This window comes from Lepidochelys kempii, chromosome 3 (assembly GCF_965140265.1).
Source record: "Lepidochelys kempii isolate rLepKem1 chromosome 3, rLepKem1.hap2, whole genome shotgun sequence".
NCBI lineage: Eukaryota > Metazoa > Chordata > Testudines > Cheloniidae > Lepidochelys > Lepidochelys kempii.
The window spans coordinates 132,837,634-132,852,667 of NC_133258.1; the positions used below are offsets into that span (position 1 = coordinate 132,837,634).

The 15,034-nt window shown below is 38.1% G+C and overlaps 1 protein-coding gene across 1 annotated transcript in view; it reads right to left on the reverse strand.

Annotated features, from left to right (window-relative positions):
- The window catches only part of PCNX2 (pecanex 2), a 224,877-nt gene that overhangs the window by 177,604 nt on the left and 32,239 nt on the right, over positions 1 to 15,034 (reverse strand). The window contains exons 9-10 of the mRNA XM_073338102.1: positions 4,106 to 4,241; positions 1,229 to 1,371 (exon numbers count right to left, since the gene is read on the reverse strand). Coding sequence (XP_073194203.1) covers positions 1,229 to 1,371; positions 4,106 to 4,241 — 279 coding nt within the window. The remainder of the gene's footprint in view (positions 1 to 1,228; positions 1,372 to 4,105; positions 4,242 to 15,034) is intronic.

A 15,034-nucleotide genomic window follows, 5' to 3' on the forward strand; every position in this document is an offset into this window, starting at 1 on the left:
TAACACGGCTGCTACTCTGAAACCTAACAATATAGAATTAGAAAAGATATACAATTTGTTCTTATCTATAGTACTGAAACATATTAAATCTTTCATATGTTTAATAAGATTTATTAGAACAGGTGTCCAGAGAAAAGCAATTTAAATATTCAATCCATAACAAAAAGAGTGTATTGTGGATATTTTTCCATGCACTTGAAGTGCTTAGACAAGGCACCACATATACAGAGGCATATATGCTAAATCTAACTTCTCTGACTACATACCATGATTTCTGTAGAACACTAAAGTTGTCGTCTGAAATATCTGCAGCAGAGATCATATTAACATGTGTATAGGGCATACACCCACACAAACAGAGATCAAGCTCATGACAGGCTAGCCTGCAGTCACTGGCTATGTAGGCTTAGTTGTTTTGGGTTGATAATAGTCTAGCAGATAAAGAGCACTGCCAAAACAGCTGATTACAACTGACATGGGGGAAAGAAAAGAAAGACAAGAAGAAACGATGCCAGAGAAAGAAACAGAATTGTGTCTCATCAAATAATTGAGTTAGGGTGGTGGGGGGGAACCAGGGGGATTCCCTCCTGAACTTTGTTCTTAAAATTTGGAAGTATTTCAGTGACAAAAATCTGGCAGCTTTCCCTCTGTTCTTCCCTCTGTTCTCTTCTCTTCCGATTCACACACAACACTAATTTTCAATCACTGCATAGGCACCGACTTCCCCTCTGCCTGGTGGGCAGCTTCAATGCCCCTCAATGCCCCTGCCCCTGCCCCACCTCTTCCCACCCCTGCACTGCCAGAGGCAGCAGGCCCAAGAATCTAGAGTCAAATTGGGAACTATCGCACAAATTGGGCCCTCACTTAAATCAAGGTCTCTTCTCATATAGAAGGAGGAGTCCGGTGGCACCTTAGAGACTAACAAATTTATTTGGGCATAAGTTTCGTGGGTAAAAAACTCACTTCTTCAGATGCGGAGGATTCTTCAGGCTCCTCGTTGTTTTTGTAGATACAGACTAACAGGCTACCCCTCTGATACTTCTCATATAGAAGGGTCATGGGCCACAAAAAGCTCTGAAGTTTTGAGGCTTGGAGCACAGAAACATTTTCCCACACTTAAACTAAACATATTTATTTAAAATGAGTCCCACCATTCACTCCTTTTTTAATAGTTTGCATTTTTACCTGTGAGGAGAAATTCATGCCACTTAGTATGAAGAAAGCTTACCGATCCAGTAATGCCAACAAGGCAAGTCGATCATACCAGACTTTAATCCACTTGCCAGGAAATATAATAAATTTGTAAAACTGCCTGTTAAATTTTCGTTGTGCTGAAGAGCATGAAGAGTCCTCAAAGTCCTGACTCAGTTGCTTTAAAGCAAACAAAACACACACATACACAGTTTCATACTGGCATACTGTTGCCACTAAAGTACATGCTCTAAAAAGCAGAATTTATATGTCAATGTTCCATTCCAATTTCTTTATAAATGAATACTGGTAAAAAATTTTACTCTCCATATTATTTCAAACATAAGGAACATAATATATTAATCTCATTTCCTATAGATGGTCAGAAGTTATGCCAATCATGCAAAATACAATTAACAATACATTAACAAGTTATAGTAACAAATTATTTCTTTAATCCCCATGGTTTATTTTGTCTATGGTTTTCTTGCTTCTTCCACACTTCAGACCAACCACAGCATAAGCCACAACCGCACCTGATGGGAAAAGATCCTTGCCTCTAACTGAGAATCCTAGCGATTAATAATTCCAAGTGACATAAAATATGATTTGAGACAGATTGTGTTCCTTCTGTCACAGTAATTTTTAAGCAAAATATGAATTCAAATAATACACAGTTTTTACATTATTTAAGTTACAATTTAGACATTTTACTTAACATACTGTGAAGGATTTTAAAAAGCCAAAAGTGAAATATGAACATTTACATTTTTTTTTTTATAATATCTGCCATCTAGGAGTGTTTTCTATATTTGGTCGCCTGGCTCTACAACCTCTGCTCCAACAGAAACTATTACAGTAATCAATTTTCCTGTTCTTTTTCCTTTTTATTTTTAATCACACTCACCTTAAATTCATTACTACCACTCTCCTAATTTAGTTTTATGACTTGAAAAAGAGTAGAAAAATGACAATGCTAGCAAAGGAATTGTTTAAAAATCTAAACAGGACACTACGGCCCTGATTTTCCAAACACTTCAGCACGTGCTTAACTTTAAGCACATGTGCATAATGGTTTGCAGGACTCGGGCCTAGATCAGGACTTCTGCGTTGTAGTCAGTGCTATGTCACTGACTGGCTGTGACTTGCATGAGGCCACACTAAATCTATTTGTGCCTCCATTTACCTCTCCACAAAATGAATGAAATATTACTTAGGGCTCGTTTACATGAACACTTAGTTCACAGAAAACTGGGGTGGGACTCTACCATGCATTAGTCTGCGGCATACTAATTGTCCACATGGACCCTGCTGACATGCACTTTTGTTAGTTTGTTAGTGGACTTTGATTTACCCCACTTTGACATGAACTGTTAGTGCACATCTACAAGGTCTACACAGAGAGCTAATGCGCTGCGGGTTAGTGCAGGTAGATTCACACCCCAGCTTGCTACGAACTAAATTATCATATAGACAAGATCTCAGCTAACTTATATGGGTGTCTGAAGCTCTGAGTGAAATTCTAGCCTGGGGTAGTCAATACGTTGACTGCAGGCCAAATCCTGACTGCCAGACACTTTTGAACGGACTTCAAAATCTTTTTATCATCATCGTTATTTTTTTTATTATTTTCTCTGGAATCTGGACCTTGACTATACCTTGACCAAGAAATTTGGACATAGACCCATCCAAGTCAATGATAAAACTCTCAATGACTTCAATAGGGTTAAGATTTCACTTATAATCACAAGATTAGAAGCCATAAAAACATGGGTTCTAGTCCCAAACTTGGAGTGTGATCTTGGGCAAGACACTTCACTTCTCAATACCTCAGATTTCCTACAGATAAGGTAAAAGTGATGATAATTCTCTAGTTAGCAGGCTTAACAAATATTTGTAAAGTCTTTTGGGATTATTGCACAGAAATCTCTATACAAATCTAAATTATCATTTTATATGCATTTATAACATACATAAGCAAAAAACGAGTTTTAAATCAGCTTACATCAGCTACTTTCCTGTCAACTTTTAGTTCCTGTTAAAAATCTAAGTCAAGATAAATAATTGTCTGATGTTTTAGGTTTATTAACATCAGACTTGAAGTGGCCGTGGTGGGGTGGGTGAAGGTGTTAAGCTTGGGATGAGGGTATCTCCAGATTCTGGAAGACAGCTTGGAGAACGTCAAAGAGACCCCCAAGCCCACACAAACTATAAAAATAAACTATGTCCTTGTTGTATTACAAACCAAACTGAGCATTAAGGGCCTGCTTCTGACAGGTGATGAGCAACTCCAGCTCCTGCAAGTGGAGGGTGCTCTGGCATCCCACAAATGATACCCAGGACCCAGGATCAGGCCCTAAAAGTTTTACTTCCCAGTTCAGAAAAGAGGTGACAGACTTGCTATTTTAGGCCTACGTGCCCACACTAATCTGCAAAGTGGATGTGTCAAACTGTTAGAATTTGGCAACGTGTATAAAATCCTAACAGCTGTGTCCTCTGGTGTTCAATTTTTACGATAAGAGACTGACTATTTACATGTTGGCAGTATCCTTGTACAGCTAACATGCACCTAATGCAAATGCTTAGCAGGTTTAAACTCATAGTAATCGCTAAATACTCTAATACAAGGCACTTTGGATAACTTGTCCCTATTATTAAAAAAGCTCAAAAATGCTCCTTAAGGACCCATCTCTGCCACCTTTGCTCAGAGTGGTCCCTTATTATTTTTAAACCAATGTGGCTACTTGTATAGTAATATACTACTCAACGTGTAGCCAAACAAGCCCTCCCAGCGGAGCAATACTATATAAATATGAAAGGGTTAAAATGGTTGCCACCACACCAGATGGTCGGTTCTACAACATATTTACATGACATGATTTGTTGAAATGTTAGAAACTGAAATACAACGTACCCGTGGTGTTTCTGAAAGTGTTCTTCGTGCCACCATCAGTAAGAGCTGCTGCTGGAGTGCACTTGCAGCGTGATCTCCTGAAGATGGTTCTTGACTCTCTGAAGTGGTAGTACTAGAGGAACTGAACTGTGTTTCACTGTGCACAGGGATAAAAAGGAACGAAATGGTTTTAGAAAGAGTCAAGTCAATGCCATTTAAAACAATACAGCAGGAGGTCTGGATGGCTCATGGGATCCATAATGGGACATGGAGCCTTCCACCTCATCAGATAAAATCTAGCCCAGGCCTCTAGTGACCAAGAGTCATTTGTTTTTGATGGCTGTTTGTTGACCCCGTCCAGTCCCCTACAGAAAAGCGTTCTTTTTAGAAATGCCACTATCAGAATGGGCACTTCTGAAGACGTATACTACTTCTTTAAGTAACAGCCAGGATCTTACAGTCAAAAAACCCTGGGTGTAATCCAGGAGGCGCTCTGCTCTTCCTTAGCTCTCTGTTCCTGTTTAAATAGACCAGCCCCAGGGCAAAGTAGGGAGCCTCTTTCATTACTCCCAGTTTGTTTTGCTTGTGAGCCCCTGACGTATTAGAGGTAATACGCTCCTTCACAGCACCCTTTCTGGTAGTCTCAGCAAAGATTTCAAGAAGGAAAGCGCAGAGATTTAAGTCTTTCAGCCCCAGATGTGGTCCATCCACAACTGGCCGAAGGCACACCGGATGACTGTGCTATCATTGTCCACTAGTACTTGTCATGTGGACAACAGATATCAGTTTCCAAAGATGTCAATCCGCCACATTTCAGGAGCCCTAAAATTTATTTTAAATTTCTGCAAGAGAAATCTTTAATATGCTTTTTCTTTTTAGTCAGCCCTAAATCCTCTTTCTAGGCATAGGTGTCTGTCAGCCCATCATTTTCGATGAAATGATGAAAGGAGTGAAAACTCCCTTCTTGTTCAACTGCATCTGTAATTAAGGTCTTAGAATGCAAGTCCCCATGGCAGGTCTTTCTCTATTCCTTTCTTCTTGATTTTGTACATTTAGCACTTAAAAAATAAAACCCTGGTAAAGTTTCTAATATACACTGTTTAATAAATAATAAAATAATAATAATAATACACACTGGATTGCAAAACTTGTTACATTATTTTATTTAAATAAAATTCTTGCTGAGAATTAATCATTTAAATGTTACTCTTGGATGGGATTCTTTTTGGATACCTATATCCCTGTCACAACTGGGGTCTCCACATCTGCCTCCTCATTCTAATCTCAGTATCTCTTAGCCTTTATCAACCCTACATATTTATGTGGCCCCCATTACCATAGTATCTGAGGGCCTTCCAAGCTTTAAGTTATTTATTCTCACAACACCCTTGTGAAGTAGGACAGTGCTATTACCCCCACGTTACAGACGATGAGCTGACACACTGAGAGGCTAAGTGACTTGCCCAAAGTAGCAGCAGAACAAGGAATTGAGGACAGGTCTTCCAAGTTCCAAGCTAGTACCCTAACCACTGGACCATCCTTTCAACTTTAGTAAGCCAGACCTTCCATACAAATTCTCCTAAGCATATGCCAGACAAAAGGGGAAAGTAAAAGATTAGTGGCTGTGCAGTAAGATACAGAAAAGAGAATGAAATGTTGCATGCTATGTCTACATAATGACAGGTTTCAGAGTAGCAGCTGTGTTAGTCTGTATCCGCAAGAAGAAAAGGAGGACTTGTGGCACCTTAGAGACTAACAAACTTATTTGAGCATAAGCTTTCGTGAGCTACAGCTCACTTCATCGGATGCATTCAGTGGAAAATACAGAGCTGTAGCTCATGAAAGCTTATGCCCAAATAAATTTGTTAGTCTCTAAGGTGCCACAAGTACTCCTGTTCTTTTTATGTCTACATAGTTCATCTCTTTAAAACTGTCTGCCCTCTCCCCTAGCCATTGCTTTGCAAAAGCCAAGTGCAGTCTGGTTCATTCTCAACTTTTGTTTAATTTTCTTTAATCCCACATCTAATAAGGGCCTGGCATGATGATACTACACTCACACACCACAACCCTCCAGACAGAACCCCTTGCCTTTGCTTTCTGGACCAATCAAAAATCTGTCCACCGTAGACTCATGACACTTCTCTCTACAATCAAGTCTTTCCTTAGAGATCAAATCTTTTCCCACTAGACCAGAAGATAGTCTGTTGCCCCACTCGGCTTTAAGAGTTATCTTCTATTTCCTCTCAGCAGCAGAATTCACAGCTCCACCCACCAGCTGTGTCTGGCAGAAGCAATTAATTCCAGAGGTTGTCAACACCCGGGAGGCCAGCAGTGGGAAAGTCAGGAACTCTAGACGCCTGGTAGGACAGTTTGGACAGAGGGGCAGAATATGTGCACCTGGGAAGGCAGAGGTGGGAAAAGCAGCAACTCAAAAATAGAGGCTGTGCTGCTCTTGGAAAGCTGCCTCTGTGCACACATTGATTTACATTTGGGGAGAACATTAATATAGGTTAAAAAAAAATCTGACCTAGTCTCTCTCTTGTTCTTTATTTCTCACGCTTCCTCCATCACCTAGCCCCCACCTTCTCGGTCATCTTTCTCCCTATGTCCCACATGGCTCTGATCATTCTTACATTCACGTGCTATGCCCTCTTACCGATGCTGAACAGTTTAATTGTTAAATTACTTATACTCAAAGATATACACCATGTATGACGACACATCACGGGCACACTAACAATGAATACCAAGAAATTCTACAGTTCTGTTTGTGTTTTTATAAACCTATAACAGGGTTCCGTAAAATTAGAATATATGTACAAATAGGAGCAAACACTCCCTAATTACTGAATAATTGTAACATAAAGCTGAACATCAGGGTGTAACACGGGGCCTTGATGAACAGAAAATACATTAGTTTGCAGAATCAAATTAAGGTTATCAAGATCTACTGTAAACGGCATCATTAATATAAGCAAAGGTATAATTACACTACATTTTGAATTGTAAATTAATAACTAAAGATATATTTGACAAACATGTAACATATGCATGACTAATGTGAAAGGTACAGAGCACCCTCTGTTGATAACTGAAAGAGATTAACATTCTACTGTATTTGTTTGCTCAGCATACAGTTCTATTACACCGTGGAACAAGCATCAATTGAGCTGAACAATTGCACAACACTAAATATTTTATTGTAACCACACAACACTTGAAAATCTGTGTTATAAAATTCCTGTTAGTCTTTCATGACTTTTTTTATGACACTGAAAATTTTTGCCAAAAATCAATCTAAGCAATAACACAGCTCATGCTGGTCCATATTCCACTACTTATCCAGCCTTGAGTCGGAAGTTATCCGAGATAAGATCAAGACAGAAGTTTACATTAGAAGAAAATACACAATCTACTTCTCCCTCCTGATGGACCCCTTGCTTAAAGCATGTTCGTACTGTTCAATAAATGCATGGACAGAGTATGCCAATATTCTGGTAGGTTCAAGTGAGAGATTCTTAAAATGTGGTCCATTGACCACCTTCCGGTAGTCAAATGGTGCTGGTTCTTCTCTTTATCTAGTGTTGCTGTGTTGAATTGCAGTTGAAAGAACATAAAATATATTTCTAATATTACTTTTCCATTGTAAGCAGTTGCAGTTGTGGCCACAGAGATATTGTGCAATGAGGGAGGAGTGGGGAGTGTACACCTCTACACATGGGAAGGAGTCTGCAAGATACTCTATCAAGACCGTGATACACATAGTTAAAAATGTCAAGAATGCCTAGATTAAGTAAATGATTCTTTACTGAGTCCTGGGCTGATCTTTCCTTTTCAGTGTCAATGTGAAGAGGAGACAGGAAATGCTGTGGCTAACATTATGATTGTGGCTAAATAATAAAAAAAAACCTGACTAAAGGGATATGCCTAATAAGCTATTAAATGGAAAGATCCTATAGTCAGTGCTCCAGACTGTAGCAACTGGATCATATGAGCCTAGCAAGAAGCCATGCAAACTGATCCAACTAAAATATTTTAGCCCAATATTACTTTTTTTAAAACCAGGAAAAAACCACAACCCCACTAAGCAGAGAAACAATGCAGCCAAAAAAAAAAAAAAGTGATATATATTGAAAAAACACATTTTAAAAGTTTAAAGTTGGGTAAGGTCCTAATTCAGCCTGGTTCCTTTTGACTTCCTTTGATTACTCACATGCTTATTAAACTTACGCACATTCTTAAGCACCTTCCTGAACTGAGGCCTAAATGACCAAGTTAAACAAAATCCCATTAAGGCTAACTTGGTAATCGTAACTCTGAATTCCCTGCCTTTTGTGCACTTCCAAATTCTATCAGTTTGTTTTACTAATGCAGGAGTTTGCATTTATGATCGTAAAAGGGTACAAGTCTTGAATCAATGTCTTCACAGATTCCCTTTTCTCACTGCTGTTGTCTTCGTGCTGCCACTTCACAAGACTCGCTGCTCCTGCCCCATAGAATGGATCTACACTGGCATCTCCCTATCATTCCTACTCCTCATCTGGATGGCTCTCCTGCTGCCTCCCTCCTCGATATCCATTGCTGCTGGAATGGTTCTCCAGCAGCACTCATCCGGCTAATACATTTAGATAAGTCACGAGTGACATTAAATCCATCAGTTATGAGAATTTTTTCTTTTTAAGTCATGGGTGGTTTACATTTAATGTATTATGACATTAGATGACAAGGCTTTCTTCTTAAAAATTAGAAGGCAAATTGAAGTATAGAATGAAAGTAGAAATACATAAAATCAGAGCACCAGGAAGATTAGATAATTGCACATCAAACTGGTTACAGCAGACAAGAAAAAAGCTGTGAAGTTTAGGAAGCGCTCTTTGCTCTTTTTCTATAAATTCACTAATTATGATTTTAAAAGGGACCCTGTCAACTGAAAACCCATATTTTAACCTTCCTTAACAATATTACTGATAGCAACTTAGATTATTAAAACCAAAACAGTTTAAAATCCTGTTTGCATTTTGCTATCTGTACTACTCTGTTTACTTTCTGCATTTCTCTCAGCTGGGAAATAATAGTAGTGAAATTAGATATCCTTTTTTAATAGGCAATTTCACTTTCAGGTTCTCAGCGCAGCAATGTAAACAGAGTACTGAAGGGGAGTATTTATTTGTTTTTAAATCACCTGTTCCCATTAGAAGTTACAAAAAAATCCTGAAAACATTTTAATTGGTCTTAAGTGTTGAGAAAATATATTCCAACAATCTAAATCTTGATCCAAATTTGATCTGATATTGTTTCTTTAAAACAACATTCTGTATTCTGCGTGCAGTGGTAGCTGTATCACAGTTAAGGTTATGTTAGAGTTTCACTTTGACAGTGGAAAGAATGAGGAATATCGGGTCTGAGTTTTAATAAAATTAAAAAAATGGATAATAATCCTTGAATAGTTACAGATTTTTAGTAGTATGATTTGAAGTTCCACAGCTTCTTATAAATATTCCAAAAAAACTGGGGGGGGAGGGGGTTTAAAATATTTTTTCTGGGAAGCATCTTACTTTTCTTTGTACTCCTCTTGCAAGAAATCAAAAAGACTCTGGGATCTGCGACCTGTCATTTTAGCCACATTGCTGCTCCTCACATCCTGATCCCTAGAACATCAGTAATGCACCGGTGGTCTCTCTCTATAGAGCATTTTATATGTTTTCAGCCTTAATGGAAAATATGTGTGTCAAGTTGAACTCACTGAATTGTAATGTGCCACAGCCAGAACATTGTCACTTCCCAGAAGGATTAAAAAATGAGAGAATGAAAGGCAAGAGAGGAAAAACCTTAACAGTGACCTCAGCAATGTTAAGGCAAAATAACTTCCCAAATGCATGGAATGTGTGAAGGGCATGTGATTTTAAAGTTCTATTTCAGGTCTTCCATGAGAAAAAAAAAAAGGTAAAGCAACCTTGTTGATGATCTTCCAGACTAAGCACCAACAGCTGTATAGCCGTAGAGACTTTTGTTCCTAAACAGGATTTTGCTGCCATCGTGTGGCAATGGTGCCCTCACAGACTCATATATAACAGTCAAAAAATCCATTTTCCCTCTATGTAAAAATGCAAGAATGGATGCTGCTGCAGCTGGAAATCTAGAAGAGATTGTAAATATGTTAGAAATCCTTTCCCTCTTGTTTACAGCATGGATGCCAGAGAGACGGCAACAGAATTGTGTTTGGTTTAGGAAAATCTATGACTTACAAGGAAGGCTAGAATTCAAAGCAGCATGGAAGTATAGATTTTAACCACAAAAAATAAATTAATGCTTAAACTTTCCTATAGAATTACATTTAAAAGGACCCTGGAAGAACAAATCTATCTGAAATCATCAAATCCCCAAACTGGGTGGGTTTGGGTCTCTGAATTTTCTCCTCTAATCCCCAAAGATCCCATTGTATTTGTATTGCATAGAGTTCAAAATCTGTGCAGTGGAGCAAATGCATACATTTGTCAAAGGGCAACATGAGTTTTTCACTAATAGTAAGAATCAGCAGCTTATTACTATGGCTGGAGGCTGTCTCTGTCTTTTGAGTCTCCTTGTTGTGCGGAAAAAATAGCTGCTTTAGTAATATGGCATCTTTCAGTGCTGAACAACTTGCAAACAGTGTATGTTCCTATTTCAACACAAGTTTGAAGTGCAAACGTACATTTATAAGGTGTTTGGGGAATTTGCCAGAGGTGAAAACTATAAAGTATTAATGCACTTATCCAGAATATGCACGTTGCTGCTAAGGTGTTCAGATAGATGCTTTCATACAGTACAAAGCACTCAGCAGCTACTTTATTTATGGAAGTGAATGTGAGTCAAATGAGACTCGGGTCGGAAACACTTGCATTTTACAGCATTTAAAAGCTATGCTGGAAGGAAATTTTAAATGAACTTTTTTCTTAGTAGTTGTTAGAAACACTATTTTTGCTGCAATTAGTTCTTTTTAGCCTAGGGTCCCTACTGCTGCTGAAAAAAGAGCTGACTGTGAAAGCAAACGGACAAAACAAATTAAACCGGAGATTAAAGGAATTCTCTTTCTATTGGAATGAATTTCACATTATAAGATATCACAAGGCCTATTGGCAGCCTAGGTTTAGCGGCAAGGCTTCATCTAACAGCATGAGCAAAGAGTTCAGTGTTAATGACTCCCCAGAGCTTCCTTTAACTTCAGTATAGTGCGTAAAAGGAAAACTTCCCTTACTTTCTTAATTTGAAATCAAGAATTGAATAAACCTGCACATTTTTCTGTTTATTTCTACAACGGTCTTAAAATGATCATCCCAGGGTCACTTACGGAGAAAGGATGGCCTTGGGGTAAAGACACTAGACATGGATTCAAGGGAACTGAGTTGAGTTCACAGCTCTACTTCATACTTCGGGCAAGTCACTTACCTTCTCCAGGCTCCAATTCTCAATCTTCAGCTTGCACATTGTACCCCTTTCTGTGACCCTTTGTCGATTTAGATTGTAAGCTCCTCTGGGCAGGGCCTGTCTCTTCCTGTGAGTTTGTACAGTGCCTATCACTGCTGAAGCCTCTAGCTGCTACTGTAGTACAAATAATGATAATGAACTGCAAAAAAGTGTCTGCCACTTAAGCCTATATTTGAATGAATGAATCAAACACTTTTGGACCAAAGAAGGTTGCATAATGATTAGCAACCATTTTTGAAGAACAAACCATTCTAAACAAATATCGGCTCTGTACCAATCGATATTAGTGCACGTGTGTCATGAATCTCTCCTGCATAGATTCTGTTCCATTTGCAAAAGTTTAAATACTTCAGAAAGGAGACAGACTAAGAATACAAGTTAGCTCACATCTCCCAAAGAGTATTTGCCAACTGAACCTCTTACCTGAAACTAAAGGGCAAAATGCTTCCCTGATGTGAATGGATGCAACTACAGATGACTTTGGTAGGAATCACACCACTTCAAACAAAGATGTTCCAAAGCCCATAGATAATATCAAGTGTTTGGGGACACCTATATTTGGGTCTAAAATCAGTAAGTTAGCCTCTGAAACACTACAAGCAAAAACTGCACTTCTGAGAATGATGCTGACTCATGTAATTTTTGGGCGTATGACCTTGCATTGGCAGTCATTTCAGGGGATGTTGACAAATTACCCATTCCCACAGATCAAAGTGCAGTAGGCATTGTGGGGGTATGGTGACCAGATGTCCCAATTTTATAGGGACAGTCCCAATATTTGGGGCTTTTTCTTATATATGCACCGATCAGCCCCCACACCCTGTCCCGATTATTCACACTTGCTATCTGATCACCATATGTTGGGCTGGGGCAGAATACCACAGTATTTCATCACTAAGTGACATCTAATCAAATACTGTGTGAAAAACTGCAACATATCTTTTGCCAATACATCAGTCACTTAGGGTATGTCTATACTGCAATTAAACCTGTGGCCAGCCCGTGTCAGCTGACTCGGGCTAATGGGCTCAGGCTAAAGGCCTGTTTAATTGCAGTGTAGACATTCAGGCTTGGGCTGGAGCCCGAGGTCTGGGACCCTGTGAGGGGGGAGGGCCTCAGAACCTGGGCTCCAGTCCAAGCCCAAACATTTACACTACTGTTTTATAGCCCTGCAGCCCAAGCCCAAGCCAGCTGAGCCAGGCCAACCATGGCCGTGACACAGATCTTTTACATACCCTAAATGTGTTCACATCTTCCGGCAAGATGTTGTGATACAAAAAAATCGCTGTCTCATCATCATCACCACCACCATCTATGGTGAAAAGCAGCCAAATTTCACAGTGCAAACATAACTGTGGTGCTAACAGATCTGCAAGCTGCTTCAAGCCCTTTAGAAATGCCAAGGGAAGTTTGGATAGCTCGTCCAGTAGTCTGGGAATATATACAAGTACTAAAAGTTTCACTAACGATTTACCAAAAGCAGCAAAATAATTGTAAATGGCAAAGCAAAAGTGAGGGAAACCTGACAGTAGATATATACAATGTTTCAGAGGTTATTCTGTGATTGCAGCTAAGTATTCTGTGTGTTCATATTTAGATATTGTATTTTATGTTCAAGATTTCTCCAAATGTCATTATTGTAATATTAAACTTGTAATTTTACACTAACACTAAAATTAGCAATACATTTTTCAGCATTAGCAGAAAAAGCTAGACACACTATGAACATACGCAACTTGGTTTTACATTAGTAACCTCAAGCTTATTTTAATTCACCTTTTTTGTCTTTCTAAACATGGTGAAGTATTGAGGGGGGAATGTGAACAGGCTTTTGAAGTCCATTATTTAATTCTAAAATGAACATCTCCCCAGTAGACCAGAGACAAACAAAGGGTAATCAAATATTCAACTTCTCTAGACTATAAGTTCAGACAGTGTGTCACATTCCCACTTATAACTTGAAAAAAGTGCAGTAGTTTGCAGTAACGGAATTCAGTTTTTGATTAATGTGAAACCAGGAGGTATAATGTGTCCACATAGTAGTTAATCAATCTCTTATGTTCTTAGTGATTTAAAAAGACAGAATCCTTAGAAGGCAATATTTCAGACACACATTCAGGAATGCCGTGTTACTAGAAGGTAACAAATATTGACACATTTTTATTTTTACATTAGAAGGCCAAGCTCTTAACAAGAATCCTAACATGTAAATAGAGCACAGTTCAGACAAGCAATTAAATATGTTTCAGGGATATATTAGCTTGGTGCTGCAAGAATACAGAGCAGTAGTAGCAGTTTACTACAGTAACTGACATTGAGCTAAATCTTCTGGCCCAATTCACACAACTGCAGGGGATAGAACTCACTATTGATGCAAAAATAGTTATTGATATAATTATTATATTTATTATTGTAATTGTAGGTTGTTATGAACTTGTTTTCACTTTTACTGAATTTTAGAGATATTTACAATTTTATACACATAGGATAGCTGATGTGCTTTTTAAAACTAGTTATTTAAATAAATGAAATATTCACAATAATTAAGGAAATTCTATGTAAATATCTGTTTTCTGTCAAACACTGACAGGCACCAAAAATGTCAGGGAAAACACCACCTCCTTAGCCATAAAACCATATTTATTACCTTATCAAAGTCTTTTGACTGAATCTGGAATGCAGCTTTATAACTTCTATTTTACTTTAATACTCTATATTATTTTATTTTATACTATGTTTCTGAAGATTATATAAATATTAGTTATTCTGATTTACTCCTTGTATAGAATATTTGACAGAAGTCTTCAACTGTCATTGTACTACGGCTGGTATGTAGTAAATCATGGAACCATTTGGTCAAAACGGAAACAACCAAAAAGAGTATCTTCTCAAAGAACCAGACACTTCCCCCTCGTACAAAACACGAGCTTGATACAGACATGAGCTTTATTTCAAAAAACCCTTTTAGAATATTTATGTTTTGGAAAGAAATGTGGTTGTGTAAAAGAATCTGAGGATGCTCTTCAGTCAGAATATTTTAAAGATGTGTGATGCTTAGGATGTGTTATCAGACCTATAAACAAAGATATAGAAGTGGGCCTCTTTACCTCTCCTCTTTGTGAAGAGAAAAACTTTGCATTTTAAGTCCACACCAAGAATTTTAGAAACATCCTTACTGAAACTGATTTATTTTATAAACACTCTAAAGTCTTCAAATTTTCAGAACATTTATGCTTGAAAGTGTTTGCAGAAGAAATTGGTTACTTATAACTCATGTTTCCTCTTGACAGTGAAAATCTTTGTTATCCCTCAAATGCTAAAGATGGGATAAGCTTCTTTTGAGACATGTATTTGCAAATGTTTTGCATCTAAATGCAAGCCCTAACTATATTAACTGCCTGATACCATTGTGATATGAAGAGTGAGATGTTTTATGGACCAATATGTAAACCTACTATCTTGTTATAACTGGTTACTAACGACAGA